At 38.5% G+C, this 17,084-nt stretch overlaps 1 protein-coding gene across 1 annotated transcript in view; it reads left to right on the plus strand.

Moving 5' to 3' along the window:
- Positions 1-17,084, plus strand: part of LOC134538264 (fatty acid synthase-like) — a 104,476-nt gene that overhangs the window by 72,742 nt on the left and 14,650 nt on the right. Inside the window, exons 21-22 of the mRNA XM_063379415.1 lie at positions 1,956-2,121; positions 15,840-16,001. Coding sequence (XP_063235485.1) covers positions 1,956-2,121; positions 15,840-16,001 — 328 coding nt within the window. The remainder of the gene's footprint in view (positions 1-1,955; positions 2,122-15,839; positions 16,002-17,084) is intronic.

The following is a 17,084-nucleotide window of genomic DNA, read 5'->3' on the forward strand; positions in this document are numbered from 1 at the left end:
ATCGAATGTTGGTGGGCTTTGCACAGGCTTGCAGACTTTCAAAAATAAACTTTGATGAAATTAGGAAATAAAAAAAATGTTACTATGCGTAACATATTATTCTGCTTCTTCAAATCTGTCAGATCAAATTGAAATTCAGTTTTTCGTGCCTTACAACACTTATAAGACACATACATAAAAAATATGTACCATATAAGCACATAGAATAACAACCAAAAACACATTAACACTAAACATACACTGATACATATCAATAACTTTACGACAAAACACGAAACGACAAAGCACACAGATAAATAAAGATTGATAAAGTTCATATTAACTAATTGGTTATAATTGGTTACTTTGGTTTTCAAAAAATCTTAAACAGAAACTAAAATGGAGTGTACAAAATAAATAGTATGTAGATTATAAAAGTTTTAAATAACTAATGGGTTTAAAAATGTCACTAATTCTATAATTGCAAGTTGAAATTCTTAATCCAAACCGAGATATTATGTATGAAGCATCAAAAATGGTAATAAAACGTATATAATAAAATGTGTATCACTGATTTAACGTCAAGTAAACAGAACAAGCAAATTTAATTTATATAGGAATGTAGCATATTTAAAATGAATTTAAAATCCTGAAATTTTAAAATATTATTTTAAATTTTTTAGCATACTTTTAATTATATTACAATAAAAAATTAGATATTTAATTCCAAATTACGACACAATATTCAACTTCATAGCTAATCGATTTGAAGAACAAAATATACAATCAGGTATTGATGCAGAGAAAGTTATAAATTTAATAAGTGCAACTTATAGTATTATCTATATTTTGGTGAAAATTAAAACTTGGCATCCACTATAACTCAATGGTATTAAAAGTGGAGACCAAGTTTAAAGTCATTTCTTAATATGTGATAATTCTAATTAATTGAATTAGTTTTTTAAATGTTATACAATAAATGTCATCGTAGTTTGCTAACTTGAAAACCAGATCTGGACATCTGAAATATCTTACTGAATAGTTTCACAAACATATTTCCTTTTTTTTTCTTCGGCATCTTTTTTTGATCAATTCCGATTACAGTTGGAATAACATTTCTTAAATATTAAAGAGTAGTTGAGGTAAACTACTACTTTGCGGAACATCTAATACCATGAAATTGCATTTGCAAATTTGACTGCAAAGCGTCTATTTGTAAGATAATTAATATATATACACACAAACATGTGTGTGTTAAAGACGATCTTCCTGGTTGAGAACTACGTGGTTTTTCAGAAATAATATTTTTAGGAATAACATTCATGTGCCTATAAATATTTTTTCGTCAAAATCTGCTAAAATACTACAAAACAAAGATTTCTGACTAGAATTTAACCATCAATAATACTTCAAGAAAATATATACTGATAAATGGTTGAACACACAACCACTCACTGACTGATGCACACTTAATTAAAATATTTTTTAAATGTTTGTTTGAGCTTTATTTATAACATAGTAGAATGATAATGCTACAGTTACTAAAAACTAAAACGCTACAAAACTACAAAAAATATTTTTGCAAAACTCCGTTCCCCCGGAGAAACCCCCGGAATGGCCCAAGAAAAGGAACGAGCTCTCAATTTGGAAGCCACCTGGAAGGTTTTTTTCTGTTCCACCCACCGTTTCTTTGGTAGCCTGACTTGTAACAAGGGATTGTATGCCTACCAGAGAAAATGCCACCATTTTGTCTGGGCAATCCGCCTTGGAGGAGCCGGGGTGCGAACCCGGGTCCTACAAGTCACAAGGCAGGCGCTCTACCCCAGATCCAGAAGGTAGAGCGGATACTTGCGCTGAGCATTAACTTTGTTACGTGCTTTCACTCCGAGTTTTGTTTTGCTAGCATAAAAATAATATACCATTATCACTGCCATTAGTGTTTATAATTTTCTTTTGATGCAATGAAACTGTTACAGATGCGTATTTGTGCAAGACAATGAAGCACCATTATTTTCGCTCTCCAACCCGCTGTACGAATCACAGTTGAAAAAGGATTTGTTGATGAATATCTACAGCAAAGGATGCTGGGGTAGCTATCGCAACATTGCATTGGAGATCTCCGAGGAAATCAGTTATGCTCAGGTATTTACTGACGTTGTAATTATAAATTTAAGTATTTATGGTGGGGTATTACATTATAAAACTGGATCAACTTCATTTTCTTTCTAATTTTATTTATTTTTATGAGACATACGCTAAAAAAAAGGGACTAAATATTAAATTTTTCTGTGGGCAGTTTAGCAAACATTTTAAAAATTCACTTTAAACTGCACAGTGCATTGCTAAGGAAATAACAAATTAAGGCGATAATGTGTTGAAGCTGTGTTTTTTTTAAGTTTATTTTAGTGTTTAAATGTCTCAAACTTAAAATTAAGACTAACAAAATTACAAATTTTTATAAATATTTGCACGAAAACTATAAGAACGGCAGTCAACAGACCGAAAGTCATTTGACCTAAATGTAGGAAAAGCGACTATTGGTCAAATGACACATAATTAGGGGATCAGACGAAAATAATTGGGGGGGATCAGCGGGGTCATGTATTTTCCGCGGAAAAGATTTTCAGACAATCTGTGTGCCACAACATTGTAGCATTGTGTGTGTTTCGCGGTTGGCTGGGTTCATTTCACGTAGGTACATGACTATTCCTACTGTCACTATGCCAGTCGCAACCATCCAGTGCGGCAGCAAACGTGTACCTGAATGGCCCGGCCAAAATACACGGTAACTTTATTTTTATAAGTGGTACAGAAATATCCATGTAAAATTACAGGTATTTGTAAATTTTTGAATATTTACTTGAAAATAACTTTATCACTAAAAAAAAAAATTGTGTGTTCGGATTCCTTCCCGGGAATTTATGCTTTGTGTTGTCCCAGCACCTCCGATATTTAAAGTTATCTGTAAACCTTTCCCTGAATAAAAAAAAGTCCGATTATTAAATACTAGCTGCCCGACCCGGCTTCGCACGGTTATACTAATGGAAAAAAATTAAGCCACATCTCCCATTTACACTATTGGTAAATAAAAAAAATTCAGTGAACATTTATTACAATGCTGTATAATGTACCGGAGAGAAAATGAATAGCACCGATGGTTTCCCGACTCGTGCACGTAACGTACAACTGATGTACCTACCCGTACTTCGCTACGGCAGTCTACAGGCAGATCACTCTTGCGCCGCTCATTATACATGCCCCTCCTTGTGGGTACGCCACTGCCGCGCGATGCCCGTTGCCATGGAGACGCAGAAGGCATGAACAATGCAAAATCCTGTTCTCATGCAGACAAAGTACCCACTGTTGCCTGGTTTTAACCACCCATGGGATCTAATTTTCGGAAAATGTCATCCTGCGTAACATAAGGAACATTACTGTGAAGTTTCAAGTCTGTAAAATAAATATACTTGAAAAAAAGGGCAATAAAAAACAAATTAAACACAGAGAGAGTAAAAAAAAACAATAGTTTAGGTTTGCGATTTAAAGTGATAAAAAGTATTTAAATACTAATTGAACTCTTATGAGGGTACTGATTGCTTCGTTGTTAATATCACACGGGTGTTTTTTACTTGTATGGAAAAATTAAGAATGATAAGACATCTAGTGCGTGGCAACAATGTTAATAGGCAATAGGAAATAACTTCTAGCGCCTGCGGCATTGTCAACACACACTTCGTACGTGTACTGCATGTTGTATCTAACTCCCTCCAACGCATTTGATTCTAAATTGGACTTTTAGTAAGGATCCCTAATGTTATTGATAATATAATAGTAGTATATAATAGTATTTCCGAGATCAGGCCTCAGGCGGTGGTGGTGGTGTCGGAGTCCGCCATCTTGGATTTGTGACGTCACGGCGGCAAAAATTCCTCTAAAGTCCTCAAAAATGACTCAAAATGACTCAAAATTTCCCGTTTTAAGAAAAAAAATTCCCGTTTTCGAGGGAAAAATTCCCGTTTCGAGGGAAAATTTCCCGTTTTATTTCTCAAAAATCCCAGCGGCTAGAAATGTCCTGATAGAGGCTTAAGCATCCTTAACTCAAGCCTCAGTTAAGCCTCTATCAGGATGTGACCTTGACCTTTTACCTTGACCCCAACGGCCATCTTGGATCCACCATCTTAGATCCGCCATTGTGTTCTCGAACATTCCGTCGATGTGTTATCCGCCATTTTGAATTATGACGTCACCGTTGCAATTTTCGTTACGCTCGCCATCTTTAACTTTTTTATTATCCGATTTTAATGAAAATTTTTTTAAAAATTATAAAAAAATTCACTTAATAAAATTTTAAACAAAAATATCGAAAAAACATATATTTACGACACGGAGCTCGGAGTCCTCGGTTCGAACCCGGTGAGGGCAAAAAAAAATAAAAATGGTGACCGATCCTTCCCCTGTGGCGGGGTGCTGGCAGACTGACCCCCACCACTTATGTCAATGCACATATACCATCAGGTAGTATGACGTCATGTCCGCCATCTTGAAATTTGGACGCCATCTGGAAAATCTTTATTTATTATCCGATTTTAATGAAAAAAATTCCAAAATTCATCAAAAAATTAACGTATTTAAATTCTGTTTGATTATATCGATGTACGTCCTTGGTTCGATTCCCGACGAGAGTAAACAGTCGATCCTTCCTCCATGAAAGCTACCTAGACTGATCTATCACCACCAATACCAAGGTATATATCGTCAACTGGTATGACATCATGTCCGCCATCTTGTCTTCATCCACTGGAGACCACCATCTTGTTTTCGTGTGCTAGAGTGTGCCGATATCATGTAGTATAATTATCTGGTCACCACACCTTTGACCTTGACCTTGAACTTTGACCTTGACCTTGAACTTTGACCTTGAACTTGAACTTTGACCTTGAACTTGAACTTTGACCTTGACCTTGACCTTGAAATTTGACCTTGACCTTGAAATTTGACCTTGACCTTGAAATTTGACCTTGACCTTGAAATTTGACCTTGACCTTGAACTTTTACCTTGACCTTGAACTTTGACCTTGACCTTGAACTTTGACCTTGACCTTGAAATTTGACCTTGACCTTGAAATTTGACCTTGACCTAGAAATTTGACCTTGACATTGAAATTTGATTTTGACCTTGAAATTTTACTTTGTCCTTGAAATTTGACTTTGTCCTTGATGTCCATCACAGATCCGTCATTTTATGTTCAGTACATGCTACCAGGAGCGACCACCTGCTGGAGTACACCATCTTGTGCGTGTACTCGTATTACCATCATGCTAGTTTTATTCTAACATGCTACAGTGTAGTAATCATTTATTACTGAGGTACCCACCACCTTAAAATTTGACCGCCATCTTGAAATCATGTAATTATTTAGCTAGAAATGCGGGAAAAATTCCAATAGTCTCCGAAAAAATCATTTATTAATTTACAAATCGAATCGATGGATCCCTGTCCACGGTTAGATTCTTGACCAGAGACAGTTGTAACTAATTATTAAATACATGTTAGGTTCTGTTTTCCATTACCTTTCGCGGAGTTTATTAATCATTCACTCTACGAAAATCAACTCAAGTCAATATACCGGACCAACGAATTAAATCAGTGCCGATTAGCCTATTATGAAAGTCTAATTTTTCAATAATCTGAATAACATATAAGCCGTTCATGTACAAAGCCACACATATAGATCAATTGCCTTCAGACCATGAGACCGAGTCATGTCATTATCAGACGTATAGGCTAGTCATTTCAGGACCACATGACCTTCGTAATCCATCGTGACATTTTTATACATTCTAAAGGACCAAGTAACCTTGTAAAATATTTTAGTAACACCAAGAGGTGATAAACTAGTAAATATTCAATCACTACATTTTGTACTACGCGCAGTCAACAAAAAAGGAAGCACCAACAACGAAAAGACAGCAGCACCACCAACGAAAAGGCAGCACATTTGGAAGCACCGACAACGAAAAGGCAGCACATTTGGAAGCACCGTCATCGAAAAGGCAGCACATTTGGAAGCACCGACAACGAAAAGGCAGCACATTTGGAAGCACCGACAACGAAAAGGCAGCACATTTGGAAGCACCGACAACGAAAAGACAGCACATTTGGAAGCACCGACTACGAAAAGGCAGCACATTTGGAAGCACCGGCAACGAAAAGGCAGCACATTTGGAAGCACCGACAACGAAAAGGCAGCACATTTGGAAGCACCGACAACGAAAAGGCAGCACATTTGGAAGCACCGACAACGAAAAGGCAGCACATTTGGAAGCACCGACAACGAAAAGGCAGCACATTGGAAGCACCGACAACGAAAAGGCAGCACATTGGAAGCACCGAAAACGAAAAGGCAGCACATTTGGAAGCACCGACAACGTAAAGGCAGCACATTTGGAAGCACCGACAACGAAAAGGCAGCACATTTGGAAGCACCGACAACGAAAAGGCAGCACATTTGGAAGCACCGACAACGAAAAGGCAGCACATTTGCAAGCACCGACAACGAAAAGGCAGCACATTTGGAAGCACCGGCAACGAAAAGGCAGCACATTTGGAAGCACCAACAACGAAAAGGCAGCACATTTGGAAGCACCGACAACGCAAAGGCAGCACATTTGGAAGCACCGACAACGAAAAGGCAGCACATTTGGAAGCACCGACAACGAAAAGGCAGCACATTGGAAGCACCGACAACGAAAAGGCAGCACATTGGAAGCACCGAAAACGAAAAGGCAGCACATTTGGAAGCACCGACAACGTAAAAGCAGCACATTTGGAACCACCGACAACGAAAAGGCAGCACATTTGGAAGCACCGACAACGAAAAGGCAGCACATTTGGAAGCACCGACAACGAAAAGGCAGCACATTTGCAAGCACCGACAACGAAAAGGCAGCACATTTGGAAGCACCGACTACGAAAAGGCAGCACATTTGGAAGCACCGTCATCGAAAAGACAGCACATTTGGAAGCACCGACAACGAAAAGGCAGCACATTTGGAAGCACCGACAACGTAAAGGCAGCACATTTGGAAGCACCGACAACGAAAAGGCAGCACATTTGGAAGCACCGACAACGAAAAGACAGCACATTTGGAAGCACCGACAACGAAAAGGCAGCACATTTGGAAGCACCGACAACAAAAAGGCAGCACATTTGGAAGCGCCGACAACGAAAAGGCAGCACATTTGGAAGCACCGACAACGAAAAGGCAGCACATTTGGAAGCACCGACTACGAAAAGGCAGCACATTTGGAAGCACCGACTACGAAAAGGCAGCACATTTGGAAGCACCGACAACGAAAAGGCAGCACATTTGGAAGCACCGACAACGAAAAGGCAGCACATTTGGAAGCACTGACAACGAAAAGGCAGCACATTTGGAAGCACCGACAACGAAAAGGCAGCACATTAGAAGCACCGACAACGAAAAGGCAGCACATTTGAAAGCACCGCCAACGAAAAGGCAGCACATTTTGGATGCATCATCGAATAAGGAAGCACATTTGGAAGCTCCATCAACTAAAAAAGGCAAAAAGGAAGCACAAGTTACGAGATCTAAGTCTTAGTAAGAAATCATAATACAAGAAATAAAAACATTACATTCTTATAATTTAAATTATTTATTTTATTGCTTTACATTATACAAATGCAAGTAAAACAAGTCAATATTGTATGTAGCCAGCATTCCTCAGTTCCTTGAGTATGAAGGATATTTCTTTGATGCACGAATAGTTTCCTGCACAAAGCGAACCATGTAGAAGTCTTAGCCGGTCAACCAATATGTTTGGATCTTTCCATGATGTGTAATCATTCTCTTCTACCACCATCTTCCTTGCACCTTTATAATAAATATTATGATCTCTGGTGTCTTCCGTTTTACCACCAACCTCAGGGTAACTTTCATGTTTGAGACGGTGATCATCACAAGCTTGATCAGATTTATTTAATATATCACGTCGTTTCCATCGTTTCGGTCTCAGGACACCGCCACATTCTTCGATCTTGGCAGCTTTAGGTGCTTCATCATAGTCTATGTCTTTTTCAACAGCCTCAGAGTCACTGTAACAATCACCGTAGAAGGAATCGTCTTCACCCAATTTACCATAATAATTCGATGTTGATGATGTTGAAGTGTCTTCATCGTCTTCGTGCTTCCTTTTTAGGAGTCCATCATTTTTACAAAGTAGGAAAGATCTACTTGAATTCGGCTGGAATATATTCTAACTTTTCACGTTAAGGATTCTTCCATTGTCTTCATTCTTCCGTAAATCATCAACCTTCTTCAATTTAAGTTCTTTGTCGAGATCGGAAGAGCCAAGAAAATTATTGTCGTAATGCAGATCACTCTTCCTTAGGCTAGTAGATTCATCGTTGTCCTCTAGCTTGTACGCAGGCTTGGCGCTACAAGTTCTGCCATGTCTTTTTAGACTCTCTCTCCGCGTAAACGACTTGCTACATCGAACACAACTTATCATATTGCGCAGTGGATTTTTAACACAGTCATTCTTCTCGTGTTGTCTTTTATTCTTTCTCAAGATAAACTCTTTACTGCAAAACTTACACCTATGTTCTTTCGATACAGCGTCAGATCCCAAGTCGGAATTCATATTAGTTACTGAGACTAATGCCAGATACCAATTGAGTGTTTTAAATTATATTCAATACTTAAATAGAAATTTTTTCATATTTCATCAGCGAGAATTAATATATCTCATGCAAAAGTACTTTATGCATGTAGTTCTGCTTTTCAACAACAGATGTCGCCACATGTTGCTTGCAGGTAAATAATATTTAGTTATTTTATGCGGGATGCGGGATGCTCACTAACGATCGCAAAAGAAGGATGGCTTCGTTAGACTCCAAGGAAAAGGAAGTTCGTCTTGCATGTTGGTGCTCCACAGATGTCTCATGGCGTAATATTAATTTGACTGAGTAATGATATTTGTTAATTCCACCTGATAAAAATATTGCAAGTTTTGATTTAGTAGCATAAATTATCGAATTAAATGTAACTCCAAATAAAATGACATGTCTCATTAGAACAAAAAAAATTCCATGCAGAGAGCGGTTTCTCAGAATAGTCAGAAACACTTGAAGAAACCACAGGAATAATTGCAAGAACACGGGAAAAACCATCAAAATATTGTCAAGAATAATCAGGAGCACACTGAGAAAACCACTATAATATTAACAATAATAATCGGAAGCACACGGAGAAAACCATCATAATATTAACCAGATTAATCGGAAGCACACAGAGAAAACCACCACATGTTTTCTTTGATATCATAAAATTACAAGAAAAAATATTTAAAAATAAAAATAAATCAATAAAAAATTAAAAAAAATAAAAAAAATGCATAAACAGTTTCTGCTAGCTTGTAAACTTATCATTGTTGAGCAAAGATAGAGTTCTTGTACAAACCAGAAATTTATGCATTTTTTTTATTTTTTTTAATTTTTTATTAATTTATTTTTATTTTTAAATATTTTTTCTTGTAATTTTATGATATCAAAGAAAACATGTGGTGGTTTTCTCTGTGTGCTTCCGATTAATCTGGTTAATATTATGATGGTTTTCTCCGTGTGCTTCCGATTATTATTGTTAATATTATAGTGGTTTTCTCAGTGTGCTCCTGATTATTCTTGACAATATTTTGATGGTTTTTCCCGTGTTCTTGCAATCATTCCTGTGGTTTCTTCAAGTGTTTCTGACTATTCTGAGAAACCGCTCTCTGCAAGGAATTTTTTTTGTTCTAATGAGACATGTCATTTTATTTGGAGTTACATTTAATTCGATAATTTATGCTACTAAATCAAAACTTGCAATATTTTTATCAGGTGGAATTAACAAATATCATTACTCAGTCAAATTAATATTACGCCATGAGACATCTGTGGAGCACTAACATGCAAGACGAACTTCCTTTTCCTTGGAGTCTAACGAAGCCATCCTTCTTTTGCGATCGTTAGTGAGCATCCCGCATCCCGCATAAAATAACTAAATATTATTTACCTGCAAGCAACATGTGGCGACATCTGTTGTTGAAAAGCAGAACTACATGCATAAAGTACTTTTGCATGAGATATATTAATTCTCGCTGATGAAATATGAAAAAATTTCTATTTAAGTATTGAATATAATTTAAAACACTCAATTGGTATCTGGCATTAGTCTCAGTAACTAATATGAATTCCGACTTGGGATCTGACGCTGTATCGAAAGAACATAGGTGTAAGTTTTGCAGTAAAGAGTTTATCTTGAGAAAGAATAAAAGACAACACGAGAAGAATGACTGTGTTAAAAATCCACTGCGCAATATGATAAGTTGTGTTCGATGTAGCAAGTCGTTTACGCGGAGAGAGAGTCTAAAAAGACATGGCAGAACTTGTAGCGCCAAGCCTGAGTACAAGCTAGAGGACAACGATGAATCTACTAGCCTAAGGAAGAGTGATCTGCATTACGACAATAATTTTCTTGGCTCTTCCGATCTCGACAAAGAACTTAAATTGAAGAAGGTTGATGATTTACGGAAGAATGAAGACAATGGAAGAATCCTTAACGTGAAAAGTTAGAATATATTCCAGCCGAATTTAAGTAGATCTTTCCTACTTTGTAAAAATGATGGACTCCTAAAAAGGAAGCACGAAGACGATGAAGACACTTCAACATCATCAACATCGAATTATTATGGTAAATTGGGTGAAGACGATTCCTTCTACGGTGATTGTTACAGTGACTCTGAGGCTGTTGAAAAAGACATAGACTATGATGAAGCACCTAAAGCTGCCAAGATCGAAGAATGTGGCGGTGTCCTGAGACCGAAACGATGGAAACGACGTGATATATTAAATAAATCTGATCAAGCTTGTGATGATCACCGTCTCAAACATGAAAGTTATCCTGAGGTTGGTGGTAAAACGGAAGACACCAGAGATCATAATATTTATTATAAAGGTGCAAGGAAGATGGTGGTAGAAGAGAATGATTACACATCATGGAAAGATCCAAACATATTGGTTGACCGGCTAAGACTTCTACATGGTTCGCTTTGTGCAGGAAACTATTCGTGCATCAAAGAAATATCCTTCATACTCAAGGAACTGAGGAATGCTGGCTACATACAATATTGACTTGTTTTACTTGCATTTGTATAATGTAAAGCAATAAAATAAATAATTTAAATTATAAGAATGTAATGTTTTTATTTCTTGTATTATGATTTCTTACTAAGACTTAGATCTCGTAACTTGTGCTTCCTTTTTGCCTTTTTTAGTTGATGGAGCTTCCAAATGTGCTTCCTTATTCGATGATGCATCCAAAATGTGCTGCCTTTTCGTTGGCGGTGCTTTCAAATGTGCTGCCTTTTCGTTGTCGGTGCTTCCAATGTGCTGCCTTTTCGTTGTCGGTGCTTCCAAATGTGCTGCCTTTTCGTTGTTAGTGCTTCCAAATGTGCTGCCTTTTCGTTGTCGGTGCTTCCAAATGTGCTGCCTTTTCGTTGTCGGTGCTTCCAAATGTGCTGCCTTTTCGTTGTCGGTGCTTCCAAATGTGCTGCCTTTTCGTTGTCGGTGCTTCCAAATGTGCTGCCTTTTCGTTGTCGGTGCTTCCAAATGTGCTGCCTTTTCGTAGTCGGTGCTTCCAAATGTGCTGCCTTTTCGTTGTCGGTGCTTCCAAATGTGCTGCCTTTTCGTTGTCGGTGCTTCCAAATGTGCTGCCTTTTCGTTGTCGGCGCTTCCAAATGTGCTGCCTTTTTGTTGTCGGTGCTTCCAAATGTGCTGCCTTTTCGTTGTCGGTGCTTCCAAATGTGCTGCCTTTTCGTTGTCGGTGCTTCCAAATGTGCTGCCTTTTCGTTGTCGGTGCTTCCAAATGTGCTGCCTTTACGTTGTCGGTGCTTCCAAATGTGCTGCCTTTTCGTTGTCGGTGCTTCCAAATGTGCTGTCTTTTCGATGACGGTGCTTCCAAATGTGCTGCCTTTTCGTAGTCGGTGCTTCCAAATGTGCTGCCTTTTCGTTGTCAGTGCTTCCAAATGTGCTGCCTTTTCGTTGTCGGTGCTTCCAAATGTGCTGCCTTTTCGTTGTCGGTGCTTCCAAATGTGCTGCCTTTTCGTTGTCGGTGCTTCCAAATGTGCTGCCTTTACGTTGTCGGTGCTTCCAAATGTGCTGCCTTTTCGTTGTCGGTGCTTCCAATGTGCTGCCTTTTCGTTGTCGGTGCTTCCAAATGTGCTGCCTTTTCGTTGTCGGTGCTTCCAAATGTGCTGCCTTTTCGTTGTCGGTGCTTCCAAATGTGCTGCCTTTTCGTTGTCGGTGCTTCCAAATGTGCTGCCTTTTCGTTGCCGGTGCTTCCAAATGTGCTGCCTTTTCGTAGTCGGTGCTTCCAAATGTGCTGCCTTTTCGTAGTCGGTGCTTCCAAATGTGCTGCCTTTTCGTTGCCGGTGCTTCCAAATGTGCTGCCTTTTCGTAGTCGGTGCTTCCAAATGTGCTGTCTTTTCGTTGTCGGTGCTTCCAAATGTGCTGCCTTTTCGTTGTCGGTGCTTCCAAATGTGCTGCCTTTTCGTTGTCGGTGCTTCCAAATGTGCTGCCTTTTCGATGACGGTGCTTCCAAATGTGCTGCCTTTTCGTTGTCGGTGCTTCCAAATGTGCTGCCTTTTCGTTGGTGGTGCTGCTGTCTTTTCGTTGTTGGTGCTTCCTTTTTTGTTGACTGCGCGTAGTACAAAATGTAGTGATTGAATATTTACTAGTTTATCACCTCTTGGTGTTACTAAAATATTTTACAAGGTTACTTGGTCCTTTAGAATGTATAAAAATGTCACGATGGATTACGAAGGTCATGTGGTCCTGAAATGACTAGCCTATACGTCTGATAATGACATGACTCGGTCTCATGGACTGAAGGCAATTGATCTATATGTGTGGCTTTGTACATGAACGGCTTATATGTTATTCAGATTATTGAAAAATTAGACTTTCATAATAGGCTAATCGGCACTGATTTAATTCGTTGGTCCGGTATATTGACTTGAGTTGATTTTCGTAGAGTGAATGATTAATAAACTCCGCGAAAGGTAATGGAAAACAGAACCTAACATGTATTTAATAATTAGTTACAACTGTCTCTGGTCAAGAATCTAACCGTGGACAGGGATCCATCGATTCGATTTGTAAATTAATAAATGATTTTTTCGGAGACTATTGGAATTTTTCCCGCATTTCTAGCTAAATAATTACATGATTTCAAGATGGCGGTCAAATTTTAAGGTGGTGGGTACCTCAGTAATAAATGATTACTACACTGTAGCATGTTAGAATAAAACTAGCATGATGGTAATACGAGTACACGCACAAGATGGTGTACTCCAGCAGGTGGTCGCTCCTGGTAGCATGTACTGAACATAAAATGACGGATCTGTGATGGACATCAAGGACAAAGTCAAATTTCAAGGACAAAGTAAAATTTCAAGGTCAAAATCAAATTTCAATGTCAAGGTCAAATTTCTAGGTCAAGGTCAAATTTCAAGGTCAAGGTCAAAGTTCAAGGTCAAGGTAAAAGTTCAAGGTCAAGGTCAAATTTCAAGGTCAAGGTCAAATTTCAAGGTCAAGGTCAAATTTCAAGGTCAAGGTCAAAGTTCAAGTTCAAGGTCAAAGTTCAAGTTCAAGGTCAAAGTTCAAGGTCAAGGTCAAAGTTCAAGGTCAAGGTCAAAGGTGTGGTGACCAGATAATTATACTACATGATATCGGCACACTCTAGCACACGAAAACAAGATGGTGGTCTCCAGTGGATGAAGACAAGATGGCGGACATGATGTCATACCAGTTGACGATATATACCTTGGTATTGGTGGTGATAGATCAGTCTAGGTAGCTTTCATGGAGGAAGGATCGACTGTTTACTCTCGTCGGGAATCGAACCAAGGACGTACATCGATATAATCAAACAGAATTTAAATACGTTAATTTTTTGATGAATTTTGGAATTTTTTTCATTAAAATCGGATAATAAATAAAGATTTTCCAGATGGCGTCCAAATTTCAAGATGGCGGACATGACGTCATACTACCTGATGGTATATGTGCATTGACATAAGTGGTGGGGGTCAGTCTGCCAGCACCCCGCCACAGGGGAAGGATCGGTCACCATTTTTATTTTTTTTTGCCCTCACCGGGTTCGAACCGAGGACTCCGAGCTCCGTGTCGTAAATATATGTTTTTTCGATATTTTTGTTTAAAATTTTATTAAGTGAATTTTTTTATAATTTTTAAAAAAATTTTCATTAAAATCGGATAATAAAAAAGTTAAAGATGGCGAGCGTAACGAAAATTGCAACGGTGACGTCATAATTCAAAATGGCGGATAACACATCGACGGAATGTTCGAGAACACAATGGCGGATCTAAGATGGTGGATCCAAGATGGCCGTTGGGGTCAAGGTAAAAGGTCAAGGTCACATCCTGATAGAGGCTTAACTGAGGCTTGAGTTAAGGATGCTTAAGCCTCTATCAGGACATTTCTAGCCGCTGGGATTTTTGAGGAATAAAACGGGAAATTTTCCCTCGAAACGGGAATTTTTCCCTCGAAAACGGGAATTTTTTTTCTTAAAACGGGAAATTTTGAGTCATTTTGAGTCATTTTTGAGGACTTTTGAGGAATTTTTGCCGCCGTGACGTCACAAATCCAAGATGGCGGACTCCGACACCACCACCACCGCCTGAGGCCTGATCTCGGAAATACTATTATATACTACTTATAATATAGCCTATAGCCCTCCTTGATAAATGTACTATCCAACATTGAAAGAATTTTTCAAATCGGACCAGTGGTTCCTGAGATTAGAGCGTTCAAACAAACAAACAAACTCTTCAGCTTTATAATATTAGTATAGATTCGATTAGCTTTTACATGAGTTTTTTTTTAAAGAATAATGCATGAATAAAACATCAATTAAAATATTAAATTATGCGCCAATTTTTGTAACAATCGCATTATTTATTGATAAAATGTATTTCATATAACGAAACATAACCTTAGCCATGTGTTGTACTAAGTTAGAATCTCTTTCTTGGCAACTGGTTTTCAAAATAATCTTTTGGTAAGTAGAGAAAATTCAAACAATAATTATTTCTTTGAAGTGAAATGAAAATAATAACAACATGGAAATCACGTGGGAAGCCTTCTTTTCACAGACGAGAGAGCCAAACGCTCGATCGTGCAGCTTCAGGGTTTTTTTTTATTTTGGATAACTCATGATAACTAATGGTCAATTAGGTTAGGTTAGCTACATTATAAATACTTCAAAACATTTGTGGACGGTTGATTTTGTTAGGATAGCTACATTAAAGATACTGTGAAATCATGTAAACGGTTTCTTAGCCCTGGATAGCTACATATATTAAAAAGTTATTTGCCAAGCAACCTTCGGGGAACTTCGGGTGTGGCTCTCTCGTCTGTGATACGAAGGCTTCCCAAATCATGGGGAAGCCTACAACTCATGTAGTTTCGGTTCCCTGCAAGAATTTCCGAAGTTTTTGCGTTTTGGTATTAACGCCACTTCAGCCGCTAAATCAGAAGTTTCCAATGAAAACACGCATGTTGTGACTGACCTAACCTAACATAACCCTTCGATATTTTTTTTTTTTAATTTCAATTTTTGAGAGAAATCCGAAGTTGCACGAACGTGGTAGGGAACCGAAACTACGTGAGTTGTAGGCTTCCCCAAATGCACGTACCTAACCCAAGATGGCGGGTGGGGACGAGTCTTTATCGTCGCTCTTTTGTTTTTCTTCTTTCACCCCCTTCTCCTGCTCCAGCCGGAGCACGCGCACCTGGACGCGCAGGCGCGCGGCGACCTGTCGAGCCTGCGCTGGGTGGAGGACCCCCCGGGGGAGCGGGGAGACGGGCGGCCCTGCAGCGTGCACTACGCCCCCGTGGGCCTCGAAGACGTGCGCGCGGCGTCCGCAGACGACCGCCAGGTGGGCCTTGTTTTATTTACTGGACGCTCCATGTCCCCGTTCAAAAACCGAACATGAATATATGAAATTTTTGCCTTTTATGTACTATAGGTATATGTTTGTATGCCCAAAATATGTTTTTAAATATTAATTTTTCTGTAGTTACGCCCTTTTGAATTCTTATAATTCTTCTTTTGTGTTTACTTAATTTCTTACTGCTAAAATTATTGGTAAATAGCACAGAAGCACTTTATATATATATTTTTTTGTGAAATATTTTTTATTATTTCATATTTAAAATTGATTTTTCAATAAAAATTCCGTGTTTTTTTTTTAAATTAAAGTGTTTGTTATATTCATCATTTTTTAACAGGTGCCTTGCAACCTCCTAGTCTTATATATTATATATATTTACTTTCATCACTGACTCACTGAATCTGTAACGCCAAAAGGATATGTATAGGAATCTTGGAGACAAGCGTACCGTGGAGCACAAATATTAGCCTACTCCATAGAGACGTGTATGAAATAGAAAGTGTAAGTTGTAACAATAGAGTAACATTTGAAATACAGCTACGTAAGTGGAACAGTTCTTCATTATTAAATTAAAGTGTTTTTGAAGTGATTCTTTTTAACCTGGGGGGGGGGGGGGGCAACATATTTGGAGCGTTACGGAAATTACGATCGCATTAAGTCAAGGAGGAGGGAGGATAGGTACCTAGCGTATCATGCTATGTGCTAGTTCTAACGGCCGGAATGGCGAGACGGCAGAGGAGAGGTAGAAAATGACGCAGCAGTGACGCTACAGAATTCACGTAACGCTGCTTGTGTTCGTCTACTCCTCATTTTTTTCGTAACGGCTGACGATCAACGCTGCCATTTTATTTTTTCGTTAAGAATCTACCATTTATTTATCTGTGTGTTGAAAACAGTTATTGAATCTTGTGAATTGAGTTCGTAATTATCGGTCCAGTTTTAAATGTGGTTAGTTTGATGGGAAATTAAAATAGTTTATCTCTGTGTGTACCTGGAAAACAAGAAGTTTCACTTTCCGTCGTGCGTGGGCTGAAACGCGCACGATTGTAAACAGTGTATTCGACGGGA

Source organism: Bacillus rossius, chromosome 13 (assembly GCF_032445375.1).
Source record: "Bacillus rossius redtenbacheri isolate Brsri chromosome 13, Brsri_v3, whole genome shotgun sequence".
NCBI classification, from domain to species: domain Eukaryota; kingdom Metazoa; phylum Arthropoda; class Insecta; order Phasmatodea; family Bacillidae; genus Bacillus; species Bacillus rossius.